Source organism: Carassius carassius, chromosome 36 (genome assembly GCF_963082965.1).
Source record: "Carassius carassius chromosome 36, fCarCar2.1, whole genome shotgun sequence".
Taxonomy (NCBI): Eukaryota; Metazoa; Chordata; class Actinopteri; order Cypriniformes; family Cyprinidae; genus Carassius; species Carassius carassius.
The window spans coordinates 3,583,561-3,611,514 of record NC_081790.1 but is presented as its reverse complement, the minus strand read 5'-3'; the positions used below and the strand labels follow the sequence as shown (position 1 = coordinate 3,611,514).

General features: G+C 35.6%; 3 protein-coding genes and 2 non-coding genes across 9 annotated transcripts; 3 read left to right on the top strand and 2 right to left on the bottom strand.

Annotated features, from left to right (window-relative positions):
- Positions 1–343: 343 nt before the first annotated feature.
- On the bottom strand, positions 344–19,322 carry LOC132116940 (alpha-2,8-sialyltransferase 8E-like). Of its 3 annotated transcripts, XM_059525849.1 has the most exons (9): positions 18,902–19,322; positions 13,648–13,755; positions 11,827–11,925; positions 5,932–6,024; positions 5,596–5,682; positions 5,302–5,446; positions 3,651–3,763; positions 3,468–3,560; positions 344–1,135 (listed from the first exon to the last, which is right to left on the bottom strand). In XM_059525849.1, the coding sequence occupies exons 1-9, from the start codon at positions 19,030–19,032 to the stop codon at positions 673–675; spliced, it is 1,332 nt and encodes a 443-aa protein (XP_059381832.1). In that variant the 5' UTR covers positions 19,033–19,322; the 3' UTR covers positions 344–672. The 3 variants fall into 3 exon arrangements, with proteins under 3 accessions (XP_059381832.1, XP_059381833.1, XP_059381834.1); XM_059525850.1 differs by lacking the exon at positions 11,827–11,925 and having other exon boundaries at positions 18,902–19,321; XM_059525851.1 differs by lacking the exons at positions 5,932–6,024; positions 11,827–11,925 and having other exon boundaries at positions 18,902–19,321.
- A 1,077-nt stretch (positions 19,323–20,399) lies between these two features.
- On the top strand, positions 20,400–22,920 carry LOC132116635 (large ribosomal subunit protein eL37-like). Its single transcript, XM_059525492.1, has 4 exons — positions 20,400–20,521; positions 21,307–21,442; positions 22,103–22,187; positions 22,817–22,920. Exons 1-4 carry the CDS (start codon positions 20,519–20,521, stop codon positions 22,884–22,886), a joined length of 294 nt encoding a protein of 97 aa, XP_059381475.1. The 5' UTR covers positions 20,400–20,518; the 3' UTR covers positions 22,887–22,920.
- Positions 21,949–22,026, top strand: LOC132117593 (small nucleolar RNA SNORD72). The gene has a single exon (XR_009425784.1). It is a non-coding gene; the product is annotated as a small nucleolar RNA SNORD72 (small nucleolar RNA).
- LOC132117594 (small nucleolar RNA SNORD72) lies at positions 22,530–22,607 on the top strand. The gene has a single exon (XR_009425785.1). It is a non-coding gene; the product is annotated as a small nucleolar RNA SNORD72 (small nucleolar RNA).
- A 510-nt stretch (positions 22,921–23,430) lies between the features above and the next one.
- On the bottom strand, positions 23,431–26,428 carry LOC132116634 (protein huluwa-like). 3 transcript variants are annotated; one of them, XM_059525490.1, is made up of 4 exons: positions 25,929–26,428; positions 25,571–25,841; positions 24,018–24,204; positions 23,431–23,880 (listed from the first exon to the last, which is right to left on the bottom strand). In XM_059525490.1, exons 1-4 carry the CDS (start codon positions 26,105–26,107, stop codon positions 23,714–23,716), a joined length of 804 nt encoding a protein of 267 aa, XP_059381473.1. In that variant the 5' UTR covers positions 26,108–26,428; the 3' UTR covers positions 23,431–23,713. The 3 variants fall into 3 exon arrangements, with proteins under 3 accessions (XP_059381473.1, XP_059381474.1, XP_059381472.1); XM_059525491.1 differs by having other exon boundaries at positions 25,571–26,098; positions 26,218–26,426; XM_059525489.1 differs by having other exon boundaries at positions 25,571–26,427.
- Between the last annotated feature and the right edge of the window lie 1,526 nt (positions 26,429–27,954).

Here is a 27,954-nt window from a genome sequence, read left to right as displayed (position 1 = left end):
TTAACTTTTAATATGCCTCTGGTCAGAGATTTTAGATGGATGCAAAGGCTTTTTACGTCGGGTAGATTCTGCTGTCTCTGACAAAGTTTGTTTGCTGGCTTCCATGGCTGGAACATGCTGTCTTGCAAACAGGGATTGTATATATATTTTTAGGTTAACAGGCAGTGGGCGGAGTCACACGGACCAAAATAAAAACAGACATTCTGACAAAGCACAGCTGGCTGTAGCATTGTTTTTCAGGGAAACACATGTAAATTTAGCATGTTTATAAAAAAAAGCAGTACAATTGATTAATCACCTCAGCGCTCACAACAGGTCTGTCTTAAGAGTTTTATCATTAAAAATCAATTTCCCTATGGAAAAAAATGAATGAGTTTTTACTTCCAGAACCCAACTGTTGTGTGTTATTGCGTCGCACCTGGTTTGGCGCCTCCTCACAAAGATTAAATCGTGATATCTGCCCTGATACACAAATACGACACCGTTACGGAAAATCAGGAAACACGTACCATTTTGCAACTGTCCAGACTCGATATTGTAAAAACACGTAGAAATGAAACGCCTGGCCTTCAAGGCAGCGATTGGCGTACGTAAATCTGAATTCCGTAGCGCCAGTGAGTGGGAGGAGCTCTACAAAACGGACCAATCAAATTGCAGAGACACTTAGCGATTTCACGTGCAGGGGCCCGTGTGCACGTGCACGATGCCGCGAGCGTGCATATGCATGAAGTTGAAGATCTCATAGGGCATGGCGTGGAAACCGGGACGGGGCTTGACGTTGTCATAGTAGTGGTGTGTTATGAAGATTCCGGAGGGGTTCATGGGAAACGCCCAGAAGCCGTAGAGATGCACTTCTTCGCATAACTCCATGGCTGCGGTGACCAGCATCAGGCCGCTGCTGAGGCGTTTGGCGCGGACGCCCTGCACGGCCCAGAAGCGCTGCACATTCAGCAGGTACTGCGGGTGGAAGAAGAACACGCCACGGGCCGACTCGAAGTCATCCAGCATGTACTTCACGCGGAACGACACGTCGGTGTTCCGTGTGTTATAGAACGCCGGCAAAACCACAGAGGAGTTCACGTAATTCCGCAGAACGTCGTAAAACGGCTTTCTCCATTTCTCCAACTTTTGAAACCTGGTCCAAATAGAGAGAAAAGATTAGTGTTACAGGAACACAAACTGTATGCATGCAAAATGATCTCATTAGCATTCATAGGCATTTTTGCATAAAAATGCTAATTCTGTAATAAGAATAATATGAATAAAAAATTATTGTATTTAAATAATAAATTATTAGAAATGATTAATAATATATGAATATAACATTTAATATAGTTATTATATTAATAATAAATTAATGTTTTTTTTTAATTTTGAATAAATAAAATGAAGCTTCTAAGAATATTATTTATTAGTTTTTATTATTATTTATTTATTTTAAATTAACTTTATTTTAACACATTTTCACAGCAAACTCTCAAGATACTTATGTATTAATTCAATCATGAAGTATTAATGTTCGTCATGGTTGTATTTGCTATGTTACCTGTTAGTTATGAGCATTGTTTTGCTACCTGATTTCTTTTTTTTTTTAATAAATAAATATTACAGTACGATTATTATATTAGAATAACAAGGATCATTAGGATAAAATGAGAATTTGTAAAATAACTTAAAAGGGGGAAATATTGTCAACAAACAAGAAATAAATAAATAAGAATGAAGAGTCTTTTATATATATATATACAACCCGAATTCCGGAAAAGTTGGGACGTTTTTTAAATTTTAATAAAATGAAAACTAAAAGACTTTCAAATCACATGAGCCAATATTTTGTTCACAATAGAACATAGATAACATAGCAAATGTTTAAACTGAGAAAGTTTACAATTTTATGCACAAAATGAGCTCATTTCAATTTTGATTTCTGCTACAGGTCTCAAAATAGTTGGGACGGGGCATGTTTACCATGGTGTAGCATCTCCTTTTCTTTTCAAAACAGTTTGAAGACGTCTGGGCATTGAGGCTATGAGTTGCTGGAGTTTTGCTGTTGGAATTTGGTCCCATTCTTGCCTTATATAGATTTCCAGCTGCTGAAGAGTTCGTGGTCGTCTTTGACGTATTTTTCGTTTAATGATGCGCCAAGTGTTCTCTATAGGTGAAAGATCTGGACTGCAGGCAGGCCAGGTTAGCACCCGGACTCTTCTACGACGAAGCCATGCTGTTGTTATAGCTGCAGTATGTGGTTTTGCATTGTCCTGCTGAAATAAACAAGGCCTTCCCTGAAATAGACGTTGTTTGGAGGGAAGCATATGTTGCTCTAAAACCTTTATATACCTTTCAGCATTCACAGAGCCTTCCAAAACATGCAAGCTGCCCATACCGTATGCACTTATGCACCCCCATACCATCAGAGATGCTGGCTTTTGAACTGAACGCTGATAACATGCTGGAAGGTCTCCCTCCTCTTTAGCCCGGAGGACACGGCGTCCGTGATTTCCAACAAGAATGTCAAATTTGGACTCGTCTGACCATAAAACACTATTCCACTTTGAAATAGTCCATTTTAAATGAGCCTTGGCCCACAGGACACGACGGCGCTTCTGGACCATGTTCACATATGGCTTCCTTTTTGCATGATAGAGCTTTAGTTGGCATCTGCTGATGGCACGGCGGATTGTGTTTACCGACAGTGGTTTCTGAAAGTATTCCTGGGCCCATTTAGTAATGTCATTGACACAATCATGCCAATGAGTGATGCAGTGTCGTCTGAGAGCCCGAAGACCACGGGCATCCAATAAAGGTCTCCGGCCTTGTCCCTTACGCACAGAGATTTCTCCAGTTTCTCTGAATCTTTTGATGATGTTATGCACTGTAGATTATGAGATTTGCAAAGCCTTTGCAATTTGACGTTGAGGAACATTGTTTTTAAAGTTTTCCACAATTTTTTTACGCAGTCTTTCACAGATTGGAGAGCCTCTGCCCATCTTTACTTCTGAGAGACTCTGCTTCTCTAAGACAAAGCTTTTATAGCTAATCATGTTACAGACCTGATATCAATTAACTTAATTAATCACTAGATGTTCTCCCAGCTGAATCTTTTCAAAACTGCTTGCTTTTTTAGCCATTTGTTGCCCCCGTGCCAACTTTTTTGAGACCTGTAGCAGGCATTAAATTTTAAATGAGCTAATTAAGTGGATAAAAGTGTAAAATTTCTCAGTTTAAACATTTGCTACGTTATCTATGTTCTATTGTGAATAAAATATTGGCTCATGTGATTTGAAATTCCTTTAGTTTTCATTTTATTAAAATTTAAAAAACGTCCCAACTTTTCTGGAATTCGGGTTGTATATATATATATATATAAATAACCTGGACATGTTTTTGTGAGATTCACCCAGACACTGGTTTTTACAATATGAGCAAATCCTATATTAAGTATTTGTAACATTTGTGTGTGTGTGTACCTCTCAGTTATAATGCTGGGATTTACTGTAACAAGGTTAGTCTTTGATCCCACATCTTCACTGTATATATCTGAGATGGGAGGAATATTACATCTGAAAGAGAGATTTGACATGTCGTTTAGCAGATGCCTCTTTATATTCCCATGATGTCTAAACAAACCAACACAAACAACAGTATTTTACCGGAAGACAAAGTCAGCTGCGTCGATCTCTCGTCCACACTTGCTGTTTTTGATGATGCCGCCGTTCCCGATGACAGCACATTTCTTAAACTGGGATTTGGAATAGGGCATGTCCTGCAGTCAGAGCACAGAAATCATTCAGGAGCGACCCAAATGGGATTACAGGGATGATTGCTTGGAGATGGTTGCTTGGCAACTGTTGCAGGCATAGGGTTTCTAGGGTGTGATCACTGCAGAGGTTGCTAGGTAACGACTGTCTCGATACTTAAGGATAAGGATGGTTGATTGGTAATGTTCTTTAGGGTGTGTCTGTGTCATGTGAGAGTTTCAGCTGTGTGTGTGTGTGTGTGTGTGTGTAGAGAGAGATCTCAGCATATATGCAGATATCAATTCACCCATTTTGATTTACATTCTATTGCACTGTAGTCAAACCACTCGTGTGGAATTTACTTAGGATTTTTATTGGATTTGGAATAAATTCTAACTGAATCATTTGATAAGAATATATTGTGAATCAAATGTGCTAGCTAATGTTATTCTTTGATCAAGGTTATTATGTAGTTTTTAATTATAGCTTGGTAACACTTTACTTAAAGCCTTTGTGCATTATAAACCATTTGGCCTAAAATATTATTTGGCCTATAACCTAAAAAATATAATATAATATAATATAAGATAATATACAAATATTATAGTTTGGTCTTAACCTAGAGAATAGAATGGAATAGAATAGAGGATATTTTTTATTGGAATTATTCCGAAAACTACTTCTATTATATTGGAATAATTCAATTATGCTAAAAAAGGATATGTAATATAATACAATTAAAAAATATAGGATAAATAATATAATTTGGCAACAAATCTAAAAATTATAATATAATATAATATAATATTTATTATACATTTATAATAATCATAATATTATTACAATTCTTCAGAAATCTACTTCTGTTATATTGGATTAACGTATTTCTAGTAAAAAAGGAAATATAATACAATTTAATATATAATATAATTTGGTATCAAATCTAAAGATTTAAATAAGTATCTTATGTGAATCAAATTAATTAACTAATATTTCTACAGGTCTAGAATATTATGAATTCTGTCTTATTGTTGTCATATTTACAGAAATCAGAAATCTACATCTACATTGGAATAATGTATTTCTACACAATTTAATATATAATACAAATAATATAATTTGTCAACAAGCCTAAATATTATTAATTTCAATATATAATATAATATAATGTAATATAATATAATATAATATAATATAATATAATATAATATGGCATCAAACCTAAAGAATCAAATAAGATTCTTATGTAAATAAAATGGATTAACTAACATTTCTTCAGGTCTAGAATATTTTTAATTCAGAAAAGTAATTCTGTTACATTGGAATAATGTATTGTTACTAAAAAAAGGAAATATTTTAAAGGCGATAATGTTTAATCTAAAAGATTTTCATTTTGATCTCCTTAACTGATCTCATTTTATCCTCTCAAAATGATGTGATCCTATAACAAGGAATCTATTTAGAACATTCCAATTGGAATGAGTTCTAAATGATGATGAGATTCCAATAGTTTTGTCAGCTCATGTAGTCAAAGCCAGCGCTTTAAGTGTGATTGCACACTCACATCAGGGAACATTTTAAAGATCTCCGGGCTGATGTGCAAGATTCCACTCGTATCCACCTCATAACGCAGTTTGGTGCCCGAGGGAGTGTTTCTCTTCGTGGTAAACAGGAAGGAGGGGGCATTGCAGCAACGGGACAGAGACATTCTATTGGACAGCGGAGAGATGACATCACCGCATTGATATCACAAAAGAATCATATGGGGGATGACATCACTCCTTTGTTTCTACGAAGAAATCCCATTAAGATTGTGCTGACGTTAGGAGATAAAAGAGAACAGTCATAATGTACTCACTTGAAGTTATCTGTCTCCTCCTTGTTTTGCTGCCACTTACACACCTGCAGGTTTCTCCATCGCTCAAACAGCTCTGATGTCTTCACCCTAAAACACACGCACACATATAAAGTAAATTAAATCAGAGAAAGACAGCAGAAAGCAAGTAGCTTTCCTTATTAAACGAGGATGGAGTGGCAAGGAGAGAGTGCTCTTTCTCAGATATTGTATTTCTTTAAATAGATGCTCTTTTCACAGGGTTTGTCCTTCGAGACGAGACATTCATCAGGAAATGTGACTCCCGCTGGAACGCTCGCTCTGTACGGACACGGACGGATATCTGAGAGAGAAACTTACATGGTCAGTACTTTCACATCTGTGATTTCTTGCCGTAGCTCCTTGCAGGAAGTGGAGTTGAACTCTAAAGAGCCTTCGGAGCGTTCCAGATACCTGCCAGAACACAGAGTCAGACACGTGTCCTCTGAACACACTGCAGGAACAACCTGAGATCAGCTTCCAGCATGAAGAACCTAACTGAAGATCCTGAACGCTCTCGTCTCTGCAGTCTGGTCAAACAATCCTGAAGAAACGCCGGTGGATTTCTGTCACAACTTGGAACCAAACCTAACAGAATCAAACGTGTGTCCATTTTTTTCTTTAGTTGGCGCTGATAGCCTACGGGCAGTGTGCTGATACTGTTGCCACTTTACTTCTTGTCTCCTCCTATCGTAATATCGGCAAAATATATTTTCTTTATTTATATTGCATGTATCTTCTATATTAGAGTCCCTTCATTGTCAGTGTTTATGATATTTCTGGTACTTCTGCTGTAATGACAAAGCTGCTTAATAAAAACTTTTGTTGCTGTTGTTGTTTTGGCGATTCAAAATACTTAAATATTTATCCAATATAAATGTTACAATTATATTTTTTATAATACTGAATGTAAATAATTACATTTTGTAGCTCCAGAGGTAACTCTCAGTTTCAATAACTGAATGTTTTTCAGGGTCAAATGATTTTTGTAGTAATTTTAGTTAATTCTGATGACAGATTTTATTGTATTTTATGTATTTATTTATTTATTGTAATTGTATTTAATTATATTTATATGTATAAAATATTTTGGCGCTTAAATTATATAATCTGTAAAAAATATATATATATTTTTTTTATTAAAACTGATTAATTTGTTTAGTTTTGTGATGTTTGAGATGGGTTTTTAAATATTTTATATTATAACATATAATATTATATTTTAAGAATTATTTAAATACTAACAAATTGCTATTGCAATCTAAAAAAACATTTTTTGATCTTAACATAACTAAAAAACAAACAAAAACATAGGCCTAGTTCTTGTTTTTAAAAAAGTTTTTATTTATTTTTAACATTTATGAATTTGTAATATCCATGACTTTTACAGTTCTAAAAATCACACTTTTAATTCTCGCTCATATATTCAGGTTTTCCAAGATTGTGCATAAAAATTGTAGAAGAAATGAATTAAAATAAGTAACCTGACAACAGATTACACTTTGATTTTTAGCTTTTTCTAAAGCAGTGGTTCTCAGTTCCAGTCTGTGTGGAGCAGGGGCCCCCAGGACTGGAATTGAGAACAAACTATTGAAGTTTGAAGCATAAATGGGCCTATTTGTGCCATGCGTAGTATACTAAAACTCACTGAAAATACACTGGAGACCTATTTAGCTTTTCAATCTTTTGCAATATTGTCTTTTATGAAGCAACAGTGAACTACTTACTCACTGTTCACCTCTCGTGAGCAGAAATGCTTACACTCTCTATAGTGTGGTGTGAAACCGGATTCTTGTTTGATCCCATTTACGTTGGTTCCAAATTATGATAGGAATTCCACTTGAGGATTGTTGACAAGCCGCTCTGGAGACTTGCTCCTTCTGTTACGCAAGACACAATCAGCTTAAGACTGTCTTTTCTAGTGCTCTGAGGAGAAATATAAAAGAAATAACAGTTTCACCACAGTGAAGAAAGGCAGCAGGGTTGGAATGGATGGAATTTGAATCCTCACCTTGGTTGTGAAACAGAAATACAGAAAATAGGCATTAAAAACATGGATTAAATGAATTAACTGTAAACTATGAGCAAGCAGACGGCATCCGGAAGAGTTTTTCTCATTACATGTCTCTGTTTGCCATTTTCAGTCTAGCCTCAGGCATGGCATTTGTGAAAAGATACTCAATGATTCATGTTTCCATTTTAATGGGCTTTAAATGGACTTTAAAGGGATAGTTCACCCAAAAATGAAAATTATGTCATTAATGACTCACCCTCAATGACCTCCGTTCATCTTCAAAACACAGTTTAAGATATTTTAGATTTAGTCCGAGAGCTCTCAGTCCCTCCATTGAAGCTGTGTGCACGGTCTACTGTCCATGTCCAGAAAGGTAAGAAAAACATCATCAAAGTAGTCCATGTGACATCAGAGGGTCAGTTAGAATTTTTTGAAGCATCAAAAATACATTTTGGTCCAAAAATAGCAAAAACTACGACTTTATTCAGCATTGTCTTCTCTTCCGTGTCTGTTGTGTGAGAGAGTTCAAAACAAAGCAGTTTGTGATATCCGGTTCACGAACGAATCATTCGATTCGATCTTTTTGAACCAGTTCACTTTTGGACAGTTCGATTCAATAAACCGGTTGAAGAAAACGGTTCACCGGTTCTTTTGCGCTCGACGTAATGGCGTCATTGGCGATGATTGCCCTTGATTCAAGCCTTCGGTTTACCCGCGCTCATAACATTAGCACAGAATCAGTTCAGAATCAATCACCAAAAGAATCAGTTCGGTTCAGACGCTCTGTGTGTCGGTCTGCTTCATGCTGAATCACACATGCGCAGTATCATCAGCTCCTCGGTTCTCGAATCGGACACGTCTGACAGAAACGGTTCTTGACTCATGAACGAGTGATTATCTGGCTCGGCTCGGTGTTCATCTTCAGTTCTCTCTTCACAGCAGTTCAGTCAGTGTACTGTTTGAGTAAATGAATTACTCCGGGATATTGGTTTGTTTGAACTCAGAGGGAGTGTCAGCCACATTAAAAAGGTTAACAGCTTAAGTCATTTGTGGATTAATGAGTATTGGAGACGCGAACCATCGAATGATTCGTTCACGAACCGGATATCACGAACTGCTTTGTTTTGAACTGTCTCACAACAGACACGGAAGAGAAGACAATGCTGAATAAAGTCGTAGTTTTTGCTAGTTTTGGACCAAAATGTATTTTCGATGCTTCAAAATATTCTAACTGACCCTCTGATGTCACATGGACTACTTTGATGATGTTTTTCTTACCTTTCTGGACATGGACAGTAGACCGTACACACAGTTTCAATGGAGGGACTGAGAGCTCTCGGACTAAATCTAAAATATCTTAAACTGTGTTCTGAAGATGAACAGAGGTCTCACGGGTTTGGAACGACATGAGGGTAAGTTATTAATGACATAATTATGATTTTTCGGTGAACTAACCCTTTAATGGTGGATGGCTTGCTACTGTAAATGAAATCAGAGCCAAAATGGCTGCTAACTGCCTCCACAGAGCCAAAGACCTCCCATCTATCCATCTACTATAATGGATTATTTTATGTAAAAGGATACAAACATTACACCATTTTTAAAATGTTCTTCTTTGTTATATAATAACATGATTTAAATTATGATTTTATACAGTAACAAAATCTTTCTTAACTGTTTACTGTCTTAAGATAATGTCTTAGAGGTTGTATCTTGGCATTAGCCAAAAAACAAAGAAGGAAATAACTCACATTCAATATGAAAATGTATTATTATTAAAAAATATTTTGTTTAAATTTATTATTATTTTAATATATTACTATTTCAATAATACCATTGGAGTGTAAAATAAAAAAAATTATGATGTAATAATTAAAAAATATTATATATTTAAAAAACAAAATATCATCATTCTTAACAATATAACATTTCTTATTTTTCTTGTTATTCGTGATTTTTTTATTATTTAAATTTATTATTATTTAAATCAGGGGTTGGCAACCTACGGCACGCGTGCCAACAGTGGCACGCAGAGGGATAATCGCTGGCACGCAAGCAATAAGGAAAACTGTATAATGACGAACAGTTTGATGTAATAACTTCTCATAGTCACACAGCCTGTTAGGAGCTACAAATACTATTAAAGTGTGAGAATTAACTTGCATGGATGCACGTGCAAACACTGCACATACTAGGTGCTTCAGATCAAAGCCTCGGTCTAACAGCACTCGTCAATGTCAAAATGACTGAGATGGCCAATCAGATCAAAGTAGGCGGGGTTTACTGTTCACAGAAGCAGAGCGCGAAGCGTCAGTTTAACGTTAAAGAGAGTGGGGTAAGATGAAGCTGCAAATCAATTAACATTAGTCAACTTTTAATAATACGTTTTACCATAGAAATTTTAAATGACCTAAAGCTATATCCAGTGATGAACAATTTTCTGAAATATGGCCATTTTGAGAGAAAGAAAGTGTGGGGGGGGGGGGGGGGGGTAAATTGTCTCTCTCTGCTGACAATGAAGCGATTTTGCCCCTTTGTTGTTGAGAAATATAATGTAGCGATTCAGTATCGATTAATAAAAGTAGCGTGACAACACTCTGAATGCTACTTTTTGCACAGCACGATCTCAGATCTCTGTGTGCGAGTGGTGTGTGTGTGTGTCTGTGTGTGCACGTTCATCAATTAAAGCAGTGCATTAACGTTGATTAAACGTTAAAAAAACGTTTTTTTTATCGTATAATAAAAAATTGTGTATGTACCGCTTAAATACAGAATTATATCGGGGAGTGGGGGGGGGCTGTGTTGGCACAGTGGTTAACCATAAAAATAAAAAATGGCACGTCATGCCGAAAAGGTTGCTGATCCCTGATTTAAATGCTTATATTATTATTTTATAATATAAATATACATTTTATGATTATTATTTTTATTATTATTAAGAATATTTCATTTTATTATGTTATTATTTATTATTATTTTATTAGCTACTATTTATTATTATTGATCATCAATATTTTTATTCAAAACATTATTATTATTAATATATTATTATTATTATTAAATCTTATTATGATGTTATTAATTAATACTATTTCATACTATTGATACTATTGCAATAATACTGCATTTACTGTAAAATAAAGGGCTAAGTATTTAATTATAATAATAATAACAACAATAATAATATAATAACAAATTAATTATAATAATATTGTTATAATAAATTATTATTATTATTAAAATGTAATTCCATTATTATTTATATTTAATTGTTCTTATTATTTAATAATATTATTAATAATAATCAAAATATTTGTATTTATAGTATTAAAATTATTGCAATAATTTATAAAAAACATAAATAAAAGAGTATTTAATAATAATAATAATAATAAAAATAATAATAAATAAGATGCTGTTTCGTGGTTTAGGAGCAAAGCTATTCATGTCACCAAACTTATGAAAGATAAATGTAAGCTAATTAATTAAAATAATGGTTTGTAATGAAGAGCAATGACAAAAAAAAAAAAAAAAAAGTAAAGGAGCATGAAAAACTAGGCAGAAGAAAAAAAGTGAAACACATTTAGCGATTCCATACATCTCTGACTGAAGTGACGTCATGACGTGACTGTGCTGTAGCCTGAAGAGGTGCACACTGGGTAATCATGAACGCTCTTTATGTGTGATCAGTCAAACACCCCGATGACACATTACAATCTTCTGTGATCATTTAAATTAAAAGAAAACCGAAAAGACAAAAACTAAAAGTCTTTCAGGTCAAAGAGAGGCAGTGCAGTGTGCAAGCGGGAAAACAGTCACATGACACACACACACACACACATACACACATACTACAGAAACTGTTTGCGTGCACACACACACACACTCAAGTGTGCTCACCACGACACACACACGTGAGGTGTGGAGGGGTTTCAGAAATGCATGATGAGACACATGACATCCAGAGAAACACAAGGGAGGCCTCCCAACCTCAGGAAGCGGGGAAGGGGGTGATGGGGTCAAAGGTCGAGGGCGGATGGAAGGTTGCAGACAACATGCACAAACGGAGCGGCAGTGCACCGAGCACTGAGCATGAGCACTCGGACCCTCTCAGACCAGATGGAAAAGACGAAGAGACATCCTCAAGGGGGGACGTAAGGTTGGCAAGGAGGTGAACTGGAGATGCCATCAGTGTGGCCTACCTTTTCTTTTCTTTTTTTTTCTTCTTAATATCAGCTAGGCAGGGCGTGATAACTACGGAGATCTGAGCTTCAGAATGCTGAAAATTCTGACGGACACATCTGTCAAGATGCATACAAGTGGATTAGGTTTAGAGTTCAATGACCCTTCAGTTCCTGTCCCAGTACTGACAACCACAAAAGAGCACAAGAGCAGGGCTCCCCAATGTAAAAATCCCATTCGTTTCCTCCATAGAAAAAACTAACGCATTTAAATAGCAATGATATAGATAATATATTATTATTTGATAACATTAATATATCGTATATGAATGTTTACTTATTTAATAAGTATAAAGTTTAGTAAATATAACGTCTTGTGTGCATATCATCATTACATATTATATAAACAATATTATTTTTATCAGAAATAATTTAATAATTTTTTTTTTTTTTTTTTTACATATTTTAATGTTGCAATAAACTTTAAATTCAGATGTGTAGTAGTTTTTTTTATCTTAAATCAATAGTTTTTCAATTGGTTTACATTTTACTATAATCGGATTCAACTCTTGCTTTTATGAGAAAAACTTATTCTCATTCTCATTTGTGACACTAACCCTAATCATACTATTTTGGCATATTGTGCAATTTAAATGCAGATTACACCAATAATATTATATTATTATTTGTTTAATATTTAATGTTTAATCATTTTTTTACATTGCTATAATTTTTTCATATTGAATATTTTCCACCTAAAATCAATTATTATTAGTTAATTCCCATTTTAGTACAGTGAATTTGTTCAGTAAAGGATAGTAACGTGCAATTAAACAATGCCATTAAGATGTAAATTATACCAATGTTTAATCATAATGTAGTAAATATAATGTTTATGTATTTTAATGTTGCAATAAACTTCAAATATACTGTACTTAATTATACTTATATGCTTATGATGTACCATAATATGATTTATTTGTAATGTGCGAAGCTTTATGGACAAAGTAGTCCATTTCCAATTAAGTTCAGCGGCTTTGCTCAGAAAAGCATACTAATCTTATTATGCATATAACATTCCATATACAATAAAGCAAACAGCATGGGGAAATGTCAAAAAATGTCATCAAAAAGCTTAATAACCACAATATTTTCCTACACGACTGAATGCCGCTTTCTAAATTGAACATGCAGAAATAGCTAATTTAATGTCAAAATGTAGAAACGAAAATATATCTGCCAGTGGGGTTAGAAAATTAAACTGAACTCAAGGGGAGAACTATATTATCACATATATTTCAATATTATTTGTTATTGTTTTAAGCATAAACTCACTTAATTTGTGATAGATTTTTCAGAAAGCAAGGCTTCATATCTTAAGACATCATACATCTCAAGTAAATGTATCTTGATTTAAGAGTTTAGATATTTGTACTGGAAAACAAGACAAAATATTATTTAGCATATATTGTACAGTATGCAGTAAGCTAGTATTCCATTGTGATCAAAACCACACATTTATAGCTTTTTTTCTCGTAACTTGTTTCAAAACTTTTCGTTTCAAATCGGGTGTTTTGGAGAAAACGAATGGGAAAAGTACGTCCTGAAGCGATCATTGCTGTGCTTAATTTGTCCTTTGGAAATCTACAAGTGGAACTCTAATCAGTCCTGGTCCTCTGATTGGCTCTGATAAATTTTCTGCTCGTCTGATTGGCTGATGAGATTGGATGTGTCTCCAGTCCAGACATGCAAGGGCCTGATCAATGTCTATGTGGCATTCTCTCTCACTGTCTCTCTAGAGTGTTGGTGGTGTAATTGAGAGGTTTCTGTGCTGGTTTGTACCTTTTCCTCCCATTTCTGGCCGGCTTCATCCCTCCATCATCGGGGTAACTAATGAGCCCGCTCCAGTTGCCCACCTCCTCTCCTTTGAGGCGGGAAAACTGTTGCCCACTAGTGAGAAAATGAGGCAGGTCGTTTAAGCTTTCATGTATTCATATATTCAAGGCAGCAGAAAATGTCAAACACACACAGATTTGTAAGAGTTTTTCATTGGTTTGGCTTAATCAAAGAATGTAAAACTTGGTGTATGATGTCAGGAGTGCCACTGATAATCTTCAGTGAAAACGTGACATGATGAAGAAGCAATCCAGAACAGCAAATACCATCACATGTACAGTGAAGTGGTGCCAAAGTTTTTAGATACTTCAAAATATCTCTATATCATTGCATTACATGACAAAACCAAGTGGAATCTGCACACCAATGCTACACAAGCATTTCTCACAACATTGTTCCTGAGCCATATTTGCTGTAAATTAGTCACGTGTGCTTGCCCTTTCTTTCCTTTAAAATGAAGGTCACTTGGTTTGTTATTTTGTTATCTAATGCAAAGACATTCATACATTTGGAAGTGTAACAAACCTTTGAAAAAGCGAGAGTTGATACACATAATGGACACTTTTCTCTGTAAAAATGTCCAAATAAATTATAATTTTATCTGTAGAGGTTTTAGAGAGTGATGATTTAAGATGTTCTCTTCTGCTGACCAAGAATGCATTTATTCGATCAAAAATACATTAAGACAGTGACATCTGTGAAATATTATTATGGAATAAAACACTTTCAAAATAAAAAGGGGGGATTGCAATAATACTGATTATTTACAGGCATTCTGGGAGATAAGACATTGACGTCTTAAAACATATTGTAAAATCATAATAAAAAGTCAATATGTAACTAGGATAAAAAAAATTGCATTAACAAAACTGACTAATTTTACCATTTAGTTTCAGAATTTTATTGGAAAAAAGCATGCAAAATTGTTTCTTGGACTAAACCTCCGAAAACTTTGATTTCATGTGGTCTTTTTTTTAATCTGTGGTCCTAAACCAGTTCTAGTCGCTGTAGTACACACACAGCCATTTTCTACATGTATTTAAAAGCATTAATTTAATGTGGACATCAACTCTTCGACTTCCTGACCAGGACAAGAAACACAAACTCAGCTGCTAATGGTAAGAGGAGAGAGAAGGTGCATATGAATGACAGACGCGGTCACAGCTGAAGAAATAGCTAAATGTCAATCCTTTTTCTGCATGGCACAGCCATTAGCCAATCAATATCTCCAAGACAAAGAGGAAATTTCAAGCCTGGCACAAGACTGCAGAAGCGGATCCTAAATCTAGCACCAGTGTAATCAGAGCTAGGAGGAAAATGTAATAAAATAACCTTGCTGTGTTTGATTCATATGCACAAACGTCTATATGCAGCACTCACCTCTTGTCCTGGCCAGTTCGGTGTGATTTTATTTTTAGATGTAACTCTGTGCCAACCTGACAGCTTTAAGACTTATTGCAATGACATTAGAAGGCCAATTCCAGCATAAAGTGTTTTTAATAATTCTAAGTTGTAATTTCCCCTGGCAGGAGCGTTTAAGAGGACGTTTTCATCAGTTCTGTGGATGCATTATTAATGCACACATTAGTCAGTGTCTCACAGCGGCAGCCAGTCTGGTGTGTACCTGAGCTGCAATAAAAATGTGTTTGTCACTGCTTTAATCTGAGGTGTGAATATCAGAATATCTTCTGACTGTCACATGCTCACACAAATGCAAATGAAAATAAGACATTTTTGCTAAATCTAAACTTTATCGAGTAGATATCGCTCTTATCGCTCAATTAAGTCTCATAGCACATGAGACTTAATTGTGTTCTCAATCAGGTTTAATGTAGTGTTTCTCATAAAATGTTCTCAGAGGATTAAAAACAGACAACTAATCAGTGAGCATAAGTTCCATAAAATTGCATAATTAGATATATAAAACTACATTTTTTATAGTTTTACAGTTTATGTGAAGATTGTTTTAAAACCGCTTAAATTAAACATTGTTATATATTTCAGAGCCTATTAAATGTTAAAAAATAATGGCTTTCAATTATACTGTAATGTTGAATGGCTATAATTAATGGGTAAAATTGAGGGGAAATGCATTTAATAGACTCCAGTAGCAGTATTAGTATCAATTCTTCATTAATGCTATAAAAGATGCCATTAAACACAAAATTAAAATACTACCTTTATGTTGTACATTCATTTAGAATTTCAGCGTGCAATTCTGACAATATAAATATTTGATTAATCATGATTAATGAGTGATTAATGAATTATTTTTATAATTGATTGTCAGACAGCCCTCTGCTAACCTTTTATAGATCTTGGTGTTGGTAATATTAGTTCATTTTACTGCTGAATATGCATTTCAATTTCATTTCTAATTTTATAGGCCCCACCTTCTTGGCCCCCTTCAGATTTTCAGTTTGATAACCCAGCCCTCAAATGAAGCTAGTTAGCTAGCCCTATGTTGTAAATTGAGTACATTTTTGATCTGTAAAGCATGGTGGCAAGATTCACTGGATGTTGTGGTTCCCTGCTGAAGAAGTTCTAATTGTTTCCACAAAAATACCATTAAAAACATAACTAACTTCCCATTCAGATTAGGAGCATTGGATTGCTGGATTGGAGTTTTAAAGGCTTGTCTGACTTTTCAGGAATGTTTACCTCTGAAACTTTGAGATCATTTGAACAAATTAGAGAAGAGTTCGATATTCCCTCCGAAGACTTTTTCAAATATCTTCAAATTCGGCATTTTATAGAGTCTCTTTTAAAACAAAATAGATTCCGATTTAAATTATCGGAATTGGAAGAAACCATACTATCAGTTAAATCGTTCAAAGGACTTATTTCAAAATTTTATGCCTTATTAACTCATTCTGATTCTTCAGTGTATGATTCTTTGAAACCACTATGGGAACGGGACCTAGGAGTTCTGTTTAATTCTGAAAATTGGACCAAGATCTGCGATGGTATCTTTCCAAAATGTACCTCAATTTCCATACATGAACAAAATTTCAAATTTTTCCACAGAATTTATTTTACACCTGTTCGACTGCATAAAATGTTCCCAGGTTGTTCCGACCTCTGTTTTAAATGCAAAGCTTGTAAGGGCACATTCTTTCATGTATTTTGGTCTTGTGTTCACATCCAACCATTTTGGAGAGGGGTCCACTCTGCAATCCAGGAGATAACAGGGAAACGGTTTATGTTATCCCCCTCACTTTTTTTGTTGAATGACATTCCTAAAGACCTTTTTGACTCGGACCTCAAATCTCTGTTTACTACCCTCATATTTCTGGCTAAGAAATGTATATTACTAAAATGGTCTACATCTCAGATCCCTACAATTTCCATGTGGATTTCTCAGCTGTCAACCTTTCTTCCTTTGGAGAAATTAACTTATGACCTCAACCACAAACAGGACAAATTCAGGAAACTTTGGGAACCTCTCCAATCCTTCCTACACAAAATTTGAAATTTTATTTTTTAGAGATTTTTGGCTTCTTCTGTTTTGATTTATTATGTTTTTTGTTAACAGATACACTTGTAAATTTTATTTAACTTGCAGCACTTGGGGTTTGTTTGTTTGTCTGTTTGTTTGATTGTTTCTGTCTCGGTTGTTTGTATTATTTGAAAATCTCTAATAAAAAAAAAAAAAAAAAAAAATACTAAACACTAACCACTAACTTCTAACCATTAAACCATTATATGTAGTTTGTTTTGGCCATCACATTAGGATTAGTGGTTTTAATGTGCCTTCAATAGGCAATTACCAGTAGAAACCCACAGGGACCATCACAATTTCCATTAAAACCAATACAATTACCATTATAGACATTATAACCATTACAAATTCTATGAGGGTTGGTATTGTTTTTTGTTTATTCTTCAGTAGGGTTATGATATAGCTTAAATATAGCTTAAAAGTTAGCGGGATTTGGGAGTGTTTTTATTATTTGCCAAGGTTTGAGATTTGTTAAAATCCTTAACCAGAAATGTAATTACCTTTTGGCCATTTATCAATAGTAAATAGCATTTGTCTTGGCAAACAAAATATATATATGGCATAACCCACATAACATGGTCTTGGGAGATAAATGTTTCATATTGAGACTGTTGGTTTTGAGTTAAATTGTTTGGATTTGAGTTCATTTTCATAATGGTTTCTTGGTTTTCATTTGCTGTTTTGAAACACTAAGGTGACATACATGAGATGGAGGGTTTTTTGACAGAAGAAAATCTGAGAAGCAGAAGACTCAAACGTCTCTGTTTGGTTTCCATTTACTCTCATTGCTGGGTTTAAAGCTGCAGTTAAAGCAGTTAAAGCATTCACCCACCCCTACACTTCAGCAGAATAGATACAGGGGACAGAACAGCATTCATGCAATCCGCAGCCGTCAGGCTCTGATGTCATGAATCCTGAGTGTGTGTGAGACGCAAGAGTGGGGTTCAGGTGGGAGTGTGAGAATGCTCTATGCTCTTATTCAGCATATGGGCATCTGCTGGGACGCAGGAACCATAATGCACTGGGGGCGCTCCTTACGAGATACGCCATTTTACATAGACAAACACGCACACACACACTCAAACACCCTCGCATTGCTGAGCCATCTCACTCTGCTTACCTCCGTTTCCAAAAAAAAAAAAAAAACTAAAATGATTCACCTTTTCCGGGACTTATTCTCGGTAGGTATGATGTCATTTTGATGCAAGTGGCTCCAAAAAAGGCATGAAATCTGGGTCTTACGAAACACCACCATGATTTAAATGCATAATTAATTTCTAGTGCTTGAATCTAGGCTATGTGCTCATGCAAAAAAACAGAGGCTACATCACAGTCTTCCAGTTTATCTTCAAAGCCTAAAGACGCAATTGCTTATGATAAGGTTCTGCACTACATGGCTTTTTGCTGTCACACAGGTTTATGCAAGATGTATGAGCTGTTTAAAGGGCTGAAGATAAAAAAAAATCAAAACGAGAAAAATAAACATAGAGGAAGAAGAAAAACAGACTTAAGCATCTCGCTGCATAGACAGTCATTCAGGGGACTGTGTATGGCATGATTGAATGAAGTTTAAAAGAGATTTTGGAGCAATATGGGTGCAATAATTACTGACGGCTAATTTGCTTTATTATTCACATACCTTCATAGAACATGGATTTTTTTTTCATTATGCACCATTTAATCAAATAATCACCTTACCTTTTAATATAGTTCTTGCCATAAAGGATTTGCTGCAATAACGTCACCACTCCAAAAGCACATATGAAAATAAAACACAGGGATCTGTTTCCCAACAGATCTCTATTAGCTGTCGGATCTGCGTAGCCCATCCTTCAGAAGAGAAACCCACGGTCGCGTTTGCCCTACAGAAGACACGTTGAGTCACACCCGCGCGTGTTTACCGTCTCCACCGATGCGCGCTCAGTCTCCATAGCAGCTGCTTTTAGCCTCAGTATAGCGTTTGAGCAAGCTGTCAGATATAGCGAAGGTATAACTGCCCTCTGAGCCTATATGTAGACGTGTAGTAAATCTCGCATAACCTGCATCACGCGACGCTCCTGCGGAATGCGCGTCTCAGATGCGTCGACGCGCTCCACTCCCTCTCATCAGCACCAATGATGCAGCGAGAGACTGCAGACTCTGCTTGTCATCAAACCAAAGAAAATGTGATGATTGCAATTACACGATGACGAATTTAAATAAAATGTAATCAAAAAACGTCACCCTTTTCAACATTCATTGTAAAGTAGGCTCACCATTCTTCAACTCCCAAACCCATAATTTTACAATGTTTTTTCCAAATAAAATGGCACATCTAATACTTTTTCACAATAATAATATAGGACAGAAAACCCTAGAAAGTTTCTACTGTGTATTTTTATTATTAAACTATAGTATTATTTTCTGGTAAAATGATTTGCATGTTATAATATTGTCTTGTCTTAGTAAAAAATACGCTGTAAACATATTATGTTTTCAACCCTGTTATGCTCTAACTCAAATCAAATTTGAGAGAATGACATCATATTAATGCTATAACAAGAGTCAAAGACTTGAAATGCATGGAGAAAAAAAAAATGCTTCGACATTCAGTAATATCAGATGCTTGTGGTATCTAATGCTTGTGGTATCTAATCAATTTTTATTTTTATTTTATTTTTTTGTCTCAGGGATGATTTGAGTCCAGACGTTTTTGGCAGCTGTGTAATTTATGTTTATGGTTGCCTGCGGTGGCTGTGAGCCCTTGCAAAGCCCTTGAAAATACAAATCAATTAACCTTGCTGGTTTTGATTCCACAAGAATAAACCCACACACACAGAGAAAGAGAGAGAGAGATACACTGTTATCAAATATTACAGGACTTTCCACTGATTTCTGTTTTTATACAGGCTAAGGCTAATTAGCCTACTACACCAAATCCTCCTTCTTAACTTAACCTCTAAAAATACAATGTTCAGTTATTAAGGATAACCTAGCCCATGTAAAAACACATATCCTTAAGAAGAAATGTGTTTTCACTGTGTAAATATAGGGTATATACGTCTTATTATCACAGATCTACATATTATTTCTGTAATTAATTTAAACCTTCTGTGAACACAAAAGGTATTTTTTAGGTTGAACATAAGTTCCATAAGTAGGTTGAACATAAGTTTTAAAATAACTGGTGTATTTTCATTTGTTGCCGTTGTGAATGAAGTCCGCAGTGTAACAGTAGGGGGACGTATTTAGTTGTTGCACCGAAAGCGCGCCGGTGGTTTTTTAATGGTACACAAACGTCTCTTCCGGTCTCTTTCGAATCAGCTCTGAGGAAAGATGGTGAGTTTCGCAGCACCTTGCGTCAAAAATCCTCTAACATCTGATTCATGGCTTGTTGTAATCACCGTCCCATTAATAATTTCACAAGCATATATATCCAAGGCTCAATATCATCCATTATATCGGTGATTCCTCGATAGTGAGAGGTTATAAATGATTTTTATTTTTTTCGGTTAGCATGTCGCTTAGCCTTCCATACATTTATAACGAGCTCGAGAAATAAACCGCTTAGCTTTTAACTACCTCCAGTGTTCGTTTAGATTAATAATAAATACGTAGTTTTGGATGGTAGTATGTCTGAGACCGTGTAAATGAAACCGTCAGACAACGTTAGAGTGTTTAGAGTTTAGGTGGTTAGCCTTTCTGCAAAAATGCTAGATTAAGCTTCCTTTCTAGACAGTATTTTTGTGCATTATAATCTCCGCCAAGTTAGTTTTCCTTCCTAAACAGGTTTGTTTTGGAAGTCATAGTCTTAAGTTACACTTTATCCTAATTGTTTCTAAACACACTTATTGACCATCATAGTCTAAACTCATTTATCTACCCTCATCTAACCTAACTAGCTGCCTAGTTAGACAACATATTGAGGGCCATCTCAGAATCCAGTGAGCTGTCATCATAAATATTATTTATGGACATGATGATGTCCAAACCAAGCATGCTGCACATGAATGAATGCTATCTAGATGGACAGCTTGATATGAAAATGATATGATTGCCGTCATGAAAAGGAACATTTAAGATACAAGTAGTTATGTGAATGATGAATTTCTTGTGTTTTTCAGACGAAGGGTACGTCGTCTTTCGGTAAGCGTCATAATAAGACGCACACTCTGTGCCGCCGATGTGGATCCAAGGCGTATCACCTGCAGAAGTCCACCTGTGGAAAGTGTGGCTACCCTGCCAAGCGCAAGAGAACGTGTAAGTGTCTTGATTTGTATGTCAGCTATCACAGCTCGATATTTGGTTGTTTTTCATTAATTTTAATTCAAGTAGCTTTATTGGCACCGCTACAAGCGGAAACATAGGTAATATGAAGGAATAAGTTCACCCAGAAATGGAAACTTTTTGAAAAACTCTCAGGCCATTCAAGATGTAGAGGAGTTTTTTCATGGTAATACATTTGGAGAAATGTAGCATTCCATCACTTGCTCACCAGTGGATCTTCTAGTCCAAACAGCTGATAAAATCATCATATTAATCCGCACCATTTCAATCCATCAATTAACGTCTTGTCAAGAGAAAAGCTGCATGTTAGTAAGAAACAAATCCATCATTAAGTCCTCTATCAGTAATATTGCTTTCTCCAGTGAAGATTCATCTCTTCTGAATCGGGAGAGAAATATGCCCATATCAAGCTCTGCGAAAACAGTTCAAAACATTTTTATTCAACTGCAAAAACGTATGTGTTCTGTCTGGCGTATCAAAGCTTACCAGTGATGTCCAAAAATAAATGTCTGAACAAATGACTGTCCAGTGATTACAGGTTTTAACTGAGGTAAGCCAGAGATGTTTATGGACTGCCGGAGGAATGCATTTTATTTTCATTTATTTTATAAATATAATTGTTTTTGTTTGTAGACAATTGGAGCGTTAAGGCCAAGAGGCGCAGCACCACAGGAACTGGCCGCATGAGACACATGAAGGTTGTTTTCCGCAGGTTCAGGTGAGTAAACGTGCATACAGTGCTCAGATTTTCATGCTTTTTTTTTATTATTTTTTTTTATACTTTAATCTTTTGGTTTAATGTTTTCTTGAAGCATTTTTGCACTTTTGTGTGTGTTGACTGGCATCTTTTTTTTTGCCTCATATATATATATATATGCATATTATGTGGTATTTATACAGTGAAAGTTCAAAGCAGTGTTTTTTGCACAAATTTGCAAACACAAATTTGTGTTTGATGCTGAAACATTTGACTGCCAGTGATAGAAACTTTCATGTTGATCCTGAGATTTGATGTTTGCTTAAAACCTGGGTGGCTTTTTAAATTTAGCATTTGGTCAATGGCTTACCAATGATGTCCAAAAATAAATGTCTGAACAAATGACTGTCCAGTGATAATGATTTTGTACTGAGGTAAGCCTGACCCCCATACATTTAGATGGGTGTCTTTTAGGATCTGTTTTCTGTTCAGTTTTTGTACAAACCAGTTGGGTTCTTCAACTGCTGGGACTTGATCAATAGATTTGAGACTCATGCAGTCATGGTAGGGGCTTGTGAATTATCTTTAGGGTCATCTCTGACATCCTGTGGTGTTATGATGACTGAACTGTTTTTATGTGTGTGTTTCAGAAATGGATTCCGTGAGGGAACCGTGCCCAAGCCCCGTCGGGCAGCAGTGGCAGCGTCCAGCTCCTCATAACCTCTTTCCAATAAAAAGTGGTGTTTGAAATCTGTCTGACTGCATCTTTTTGTCTCACAAACACGCTCTGAACCTCTCAAACCATTTGAAAACAAGTTACCTTTTAACATCGATGCAGACTGTATACTTGATTGAAAAGGCTTGTTTTATATAAAGAGTAACATTGTAAAACTAGTAGGTCTTTATCAGCTTCCATGATTTAAGAGTTGAGATTTTAATCTCAAGATCAGCTGTTCTGCTATATAAACTCCTTATGCATATGAAACGGTGATCTTTGATTTTAGTGTTCTTTTAATAACTATAAGATGTCCACAGCAATAAAATGAGACCCTGTATTTTAAAACTTTATTCAATTCCGGCACAATCTAAATACTATATTTACAAATGCAAGAACGTGTAGCATGTCAAAAATGTGAAGTACTCAAAAACAGCCTCTTCTGAAGACCTCTAACTCCATGCTGAGAATCGTGTGCAAACATAAAAATTTCAATCGTGAGAAACTCTACGTGTAAAACAAAACTGTCAATCCAAGTGATATAAAGTGAAAGAAATAGTGGGGTGATTGTATAAATGCATTTTTGTAAACTGAACAAACTTGTTTGGAGTTGCTGCAGAAGCAAGCAGTGATTGTGAAGAATTTTTTAAAATCGTGTGTGTGTGATTTGACAACATGTGATGTGTTGCAGTTAAAACAGCAAGTGAACATTAAGTCCACTAAACCCAGACAGAAATCTAGACTCAACTGATCTTCTAGAATGAGAATGGCTGACTTTAGTCTTGTGCTGGAGTTCATCAGGCTCTCTCTCTCTCTCTATGGAGTTCGGGCTCTAGACCCAGTACTGTTTGGTAGTGATGGGTGGTGCGTGATGTCTGTGCTTCGGGATGTGGTTCTGAGTGACATAACTTGGGTCGTAGTAATCCCATTCCAGAACAGATGCCCAGGCAGAGCCCTGGAAACCGTCACTGTCCATAGAAAGGATACGCAGAGATACACCTAAAAGTACAGGAGAATTCAAAGAATGGACAGACTCCAAATATACACTACCAGTAAGAAGTTTTTAATTTATAGTGTATATGTAGTTAAAGCATTTGAAGTCTACTCAATTCAATGAATGAGATCATGAAACTAACCTGCACTGGCTCCAAAGTCACTGTCCAGTCCTGAACCCCCAGCTGAGGGGCTTGGTGACGCCACATAACAGGAGTTCTCCGGCTGGATGATGCTGGCGGACTCGCATTCCACACGGATCTTATCCAGATGAGCACTCTCCAGCTCCATGGTGCTGCTCCTACGCATGGAAGTCATCCGCATTGAGAACTGTAACCAGAGCAGTTAAACGGTTAAATTACTCAAGGGCAAGTTTGACGTCATATTTCACTTGGAGCCAAAACTGAACAGAAAGTAACTGTTTTCATCATCAGAAACTAGACTACAACTAATAAACCGGGCTGTTTTACAAAAGCTTTGAGAGAGATACCAGTGCTGGATAGTAACTGATCACATATAATCTGGATTATGTAATCAGATTCCAAAGTGTGTGTAATTAGATTGTAATTATATTACATTTTCAAAATACTTGCAATCAGACTAAAGTTTCTTTTTTTATTGATTGCATATTATTCACAAAAGTCTTTTTCTTTGGAAGGCTTTTATCTTTCAAACGCATTAAAAGGCTTCATGAACCCCAGTTTAAGAAACCTGGACATAAATGTTTAATGTTGTTAATAAATAACAAATGAAATATATTTTTATTCTCTTGGCATTTGTATATCCATATGGTGCAATATTATCCTATTTACATCAGTGTGATAAACGAGTTGGATCACAAGCAATATAAAAGTTAACAAAAAGTAGTCTTGATTATATTACCTAAAATGTGTACTGTAATGAATAACGTTACTGACTACAATTATTGTCATGTAATTTGGAATCAGTAATGGACTGGTAAGGAATATACTCAGCACTAACCATTGCCACCAATCTTTTACTCCATACACAATGCATGTAGTAATTTTCCATAAATCTATGTTATTTTGGATCTGGTACTACGGTAATATCATGCTTTTTGCACATCACAGTGCTATGTAAAATTCCATTATACTATAAAACGGGGCAAGGTACCAGAATTTAAAATAACCATTTCAAAGAACCATGGTATTAAAACTACATTTTGCCATAATATATCATAAAACAAATTTACGGCACTTTTGAATATGGTGCTAAAGTAAAAAATATATAGATTTTTATAGCACCTTACTAAATGAAAATGGCGGATTTTTAAATTTACCATTTTACAGAACCATGGTATAGGTATTTTCCTAATATATATCAATCAAATCAAATATGTGCTATTTTTGGATATGGTATTAATACCATGCTTTTTAGACATTACATATAAATACTATATGAGAATGTCAATCATAGTCATGCATTTAAATTTCACAGAACCATGGTATTAAGACAAAATGTTCCCATAATATATCAATCAAAACAAATGACACTTTTACCATGTTTTTTTTTGTATAAAATACTATGTAAACACAATATGAAAATGGCATATTAGTCAAGTTTTAAATAAGCCTGTCATTGGAATTATATACAAGACCATTAGGCACTGACATCTTCCACTAATATTCAAATTAGTAGAAGATATTATGTAATATTTCATTGTTTTTGACCCTACCCCATTGGGAGTCAGATGCTGTGCTGGTGAGTTCGGGGGCACCGTGTTGACCCGCTCCGTGTCCGAATCACTGGACTGCAGCAGAACCGGGGCGCTCGTCCTCCAGTTCGGCACGCGCGCACGCAGTGACTCGGACCCGGCGTAAGTGGCCCCATCCGGGCGTACAAACCTGGCGCGCTGCCCGGTGGCCCTTCTCTCCGCTGAGGAGGTCAGGGACGAGCTGATGGGAGGCGCAAGCATCGGCTCCGAGACCGAGACGTAGTTGGTCTTTCTGTTTGGAGCGAGGAGAGGCTCATCAGAGAAACGGGTGACTCTCTGGCGGGTGGAAAACGAAGAGTGCATGAGAGAGATTTCCGACCCGAAGCGGTCTCTCTTCCTCTGGGTCATCCGGAACAGCTTGTATCCCACGAGCAGGCAGTTGAGCAGCAGGAGCAGAAGCACGCAGGGAATGAGAACCAGGATCAGAAGGGCCAAACTGGACACCGAGAGGCCCTCAGGTAAGTTTGATGAGGGCACAGCCGATCCCAGCTGCGACATTTCATCACAAATAAGGACAAAACAATATGATTTTGATGTTTGATTAATTGCACCTCTGATTATTTATGTTTTTTATGTAAAATAATATCAATAAAATGACTGAAACTGACAGCCGACAGTTGAATCGCAGGTGCGCCCCATTGACATCAATCAATTCCGCCAGAGTGCGTCAAGAGCTTCGGCTTTTCACCGACAGTTTGCAACAACTTTGCAATCTTACCTCAGAGATGAGAATTTCTTTAATGTATTAAAATCGTCTATTTGGTTCGTAAGCCCTCAAAATTGCACAGTAATGAAGTTAAATATGTATTGAGCACTTTTTATTTTTGAGAGTTTTAGCTTGTGTGATCTGACTGGAAACGAAACAAAATCATCAGGAAAGTTCAGAGAACAGGAAATAAGAAATTGGTGACTATATAAAATAAAATGTTATGTTACCAATTTATGTTACCAATTTATATTAATATTTATTCACTAAACGTCACTCGCATTCTTGTAAACCGGTTTAGTGTGAACACGTCAAAATTCATTTCTAATGTATCAAAATATAAAATTTTGCTCCACAAATTATTCTGATTAAAAAAGAAAACTATTCCTAAAATTCATACATAATTGCCTTGATGTAGGTTCATTCTTAACCAGTTTTTCTGAGTGGAACGTTAGTTAAAATAGCCATATCTGCTAATGTTTTTACTGTTAGTTAAATCTATTAAAATAAAACTGAAATGCAATATTAGCTATTAGCTATTAGATTAAAACGTACATTTCAAAAACTTGTAACTTTAGAAAAATGAACATTTGTTGAATTGCCAACTAACTTAACTACATTTACGACGAAGTAGAATGGAATGAAAGCTAAATTTAACTGTTAAAAAACTAATAAAATAGTCAGAAGCTATTTAATTAAATTGAAAACTGAAAATAGTAAGTGAATCCAAAATATTTTTAGTAATATAATAATATATCTATAACACCAAAAGTAACGCTGTTATCGCAAAATGTTTTAGTAATTATAGTAGGTACATAACAGTGTAAATTGTTCTCGAGGCGATTCTTTTAAGTTCTTACCATGCAATTCATTACTATGGCCGAGAGAGGCCAGTATAGTCTAGTTTAACAATTGTAGTTTCATAGAGTCTTTTAAAACAAATGTTGTTCATGTAATGGCAATCACAAACCCTGCACATCTTATTACTTTAAAGCCATCAAAGACATATTTAATATGCTAACCTAACCTTGATTCCTGTAGGCTTGATGCCCTTTAGATGGTCCCTTAAGTACTTATAATTGCGTCCATTCATTTTGTGGGAGGCTTTATGTGAAGCAATTTAGACATGAGTAATGCTTCCACAGGGTATACTGTACCACTTATGCTGGAAGGACAAACACACTGTCACTGTATGTGTTGTGAAATGTCATCAATGGCCTTGTTTAACATTGGAAAAAGGAAAAATTGCAATGTTTTCTGCATACGTAGCTAATTAAAAAAACACAACTGCATAAGAGTGGATTTCCCAAGTGAAATAGATGCAGTGATGAGAAAACATTACACTTCTGTTATAGAATTGGCTTTTGTAGTTTTTCTAAGAAGTATCTAGGATCACACCCTGCTAAAAACAGCCATTGTGACCCTGAGTAAGTGTGAGTTTCATTTTAAACTGTGAGTATGATTCATGGCCCACAAACATGGCAAAGACTGACACAAGACAATGTTCTTCTCACTCAGACAGTTTATATATTTGCACATTTCCTGTGAATACCAGTCTGTTGAGCTTGAAAGAATCACTCCCAAATGTGTCCTATCAAGTACACTCTTAGAAAAAAAAGTACCATTAGGCGAAAAACAG

Bases quoted from the DNA above. Each gene is read 5' to 3' on its own strand.
- LOC132116940 (XM_059525849.1), bottom strand. From the start codon at position 19,032: ATGGGCTACGCAGATCCGACAGCTAATAGAGATCTGTTGGGAAACAGA. The intron at 5,447-5,595 runs GTGAGTACATTA...GCTGTCCAATAG, and splicing joins GAGGAGACAGATAACTTCAA to AATGTCTCTGTCCCGTTGCT. The intron at 1,136-3,467 runs GTACACACACAC...TATTTGGACCAG, and splicing joins CCCAGCATTATAACTGAGAG to GTTTCAAAAGTTGGAGAAAT.
- LOC132116635 (XM_059525492.1), top strand. The intron at 21,443-22,102 runs GTAAGTGTCTTG...TTTTGTTTGTAG, and splicing joins TGCCAAGCGCAAGAGAACGT to ACAATTGGAGCGTTAAGGCC. The intron at 22,188-22,816 runs GTGAGTAAACGT...TGTGTGTTTCAG, and splicing joins GTTGTTTTCCGCAGGTTCAG to AAATGGATTCCGTGAGGGAA.
- LOC132116634 (XM_059525489.1), bottom strand. From the start codon at position 26,107: ATGTCGCAGCTGGGATCGGCTGTGCCCTCATCAAACTTACCTGAGGGC. The intron at 24,205-25,570 runs GTAGGGTCAAAA...CTCTGGTTACAG, and splicing joins AGCATCTGACTCCCAATGGG to TTCTCAATGCGGATGACTTC. The intron at 23,881-24,017 runs GTTAGTTTCATG...CTGTACTTTTAG, and splicing joins TGACTTTGGAGCCAGTGCAG to GTGTATCTCTGCGTATCCTT.